The sequence below is a fragment of the Protobothrops mucrosquamatus genome, unplaced genomic scaffold (genome assembly GCF_001527695.2).
Source record: "Protobothrops mucrosquamatus isolate PMUCROS unplaced genomic scaffold, P.Mucros_1.0 scaffold394, whole genome shotgun sequence".
Taxonomy (NCBI): domain Eukaryota; kingdom Metazoa; phylum Chordata; class Lepidosauria; order Squamata; family Viperidae; genus Protobothrops; species Protobothrops mucrosquamatus.
In genome coordinates, this window is record NW_015386725.1 from 684,420 (window position 1) to 686,253 (window position 1,834).

General features: G+C 36.8%; 1 protein-coding gene across 1 annotated transcript in view; it reads right to left on the bottom strand.

Annotated features, from left to right (window-relative positions):
* Positions 1-614: 614 nt before the first annotated feature.
* LOC114922564 (CD59 glycoprotein-like) overlaps positions 615-1,834 on the bottom strand; it is a 6,379-nt gene continuing 5,159 nt past the window's right edge. The window contains exon 3 of the mRNA XM_029284149.1: positions 615-1,008. Coding sequence (XP_029139982.1) covers positions 815-1,008 — 194 coding nt within the window. The 3' untranslated portion in view covers positions 615-814. The remainder of the gene's footprint in view (positions 1,009-1,834) is intronic.

Sequence of the window (1,834 nt, forward strand, 5' to 3'; positions counted from 1 at the left end):
TGTCCATACACAATATACTTTTAAAATGGCATACTGTGCCTAACATAGGAAGGACTCTGTTAAGTAATACTTTTCAGAGTTTCTCTATTGAATAAAGTCTTCACAGAAAACAATGCAATGAAAAAGAGAGAATACACTTTTAAATTAAGCTCCGTCAATATTAGGTTCTGCGACTAAATGTGGTATGGAATAGGAAATACGTTTTGAAGCAGCAGTTACTGAGTATACTGCATAAAGTGCCACACATATATGAGTTCTCTACAGAGTGGTTATCTTAACACCTGTATAATAGGTAAAGATTGCTATAGCATGTTAAAACAGATAGAAGGTCAAATCTGTCAATGTAGGACTATAAACAGTGAGATCTTACAACCATTCTCTTGGTAACCTCTTAAACTTGTTTATGATGAGCTTGCATTAAAAGTGAGCTGTGAAATATAGTATTCGTGTTTACTGAAAAACATGCAGCTGTAGAGAATGATAAAGGAAAAGAATATGAATCCGCTTCCTTACAAAAAATAGAAATACGATAAATAAGCACTTTCACTGCCATGGATTAACCAGAAATTAAATATTAAGGAGAAGGCTCAATTGTCAAAGACAATCAACATGCACTGAGTGAGAGTACTTTCTTACAAAATTGGTTTTCCATTTTTATATTTTTTTTCCCCATTGCTTTCCTGGCTTAGCTTTAACACTCTTGTAGTTACAAAGACAGTGCTTCTTCAAATAGCTTTAGCTGTTCCAGTAAAAGTGCTTGCGTATCTGGTTAGAACTGGGATACGCAGAGAACATATTACTTTGAATCTCCTTATTACCGGGACATCATCCAAACCACAATTGCTGCTGAAATACCAAAGGGAGTGGTACTGACGAGGAGACTTGGACTCTTATTGCAGAAATCTCTTTGGCAGCAAAGGTGTCTAAAACTGTCAACGCTAAACTCCTGGGCTATAACATCTTTGCCGCATTTTGACATTTTCCAGCACCTGTACGTTCTCAAATTCACTGTAAACAAAATCAAAATATAAATTGAGATCAATTTTGCTTCTGATGAAATACAAGCAAGAGATGCATTTTAAATGACCACACAAAGAAAAATCAGCTGTTTTGCCACTTAAAAAAATATAACACAGGACGTTGTTTAAAATAACAATTTAAAAACATGTCATATTCCTTGATTTGCATTATCTTCCCTTTCCAATATTTGCCATACCACATGAGCATTCAGAGACTAGCACCCTTCTCCTCAGAGAAGTCCTTAAATGTTTTTCAGAAGGGCTGTAATCCAGTAGAGGTTGCTGTAGGAGCAAGAGGTCAGAGGCAATTTTCATTGCCACTTACACCATTTTCCTTACTGTTCTGGAAGGTTTCAAAATGCTCTGCGCAGATGTTTAGGGAAAAAGAAAAGGAGTCAGTAATAACTTTTTCTTTCCCTCAACCTTCCTCCTGTAGAGGCATCTTACAAAGATCTCTGCTGCACTGGAACCATCCAAAATAACTTAAGGGTTACTTTACATAATATCTTTCGGTTTTGAAGCACAAATATAAGAGTTACTGTCTCTGCTGCTCAAGCTTAGAAACTGCAGAGTTAACGTTAGTACTTGGCTATAAACCTTGACTAGTCGCAAGAAGGGTGTTTTAATTTTGTTACCCATAGGTTGAGAGATTCGTGAAGAAGATGCTGTATGGACCATTGGCATGTAGAAAGCATGCATTATAGGGCTGAGAAAGCATGCTTCAAAGAGGATTCAGACAGACTTCAGACCTCAAATGGGCATAAGGCTTCTCTGATATTCATTCAAGCAGCCTGTCTTCTGTGCAAGTTTGAAAA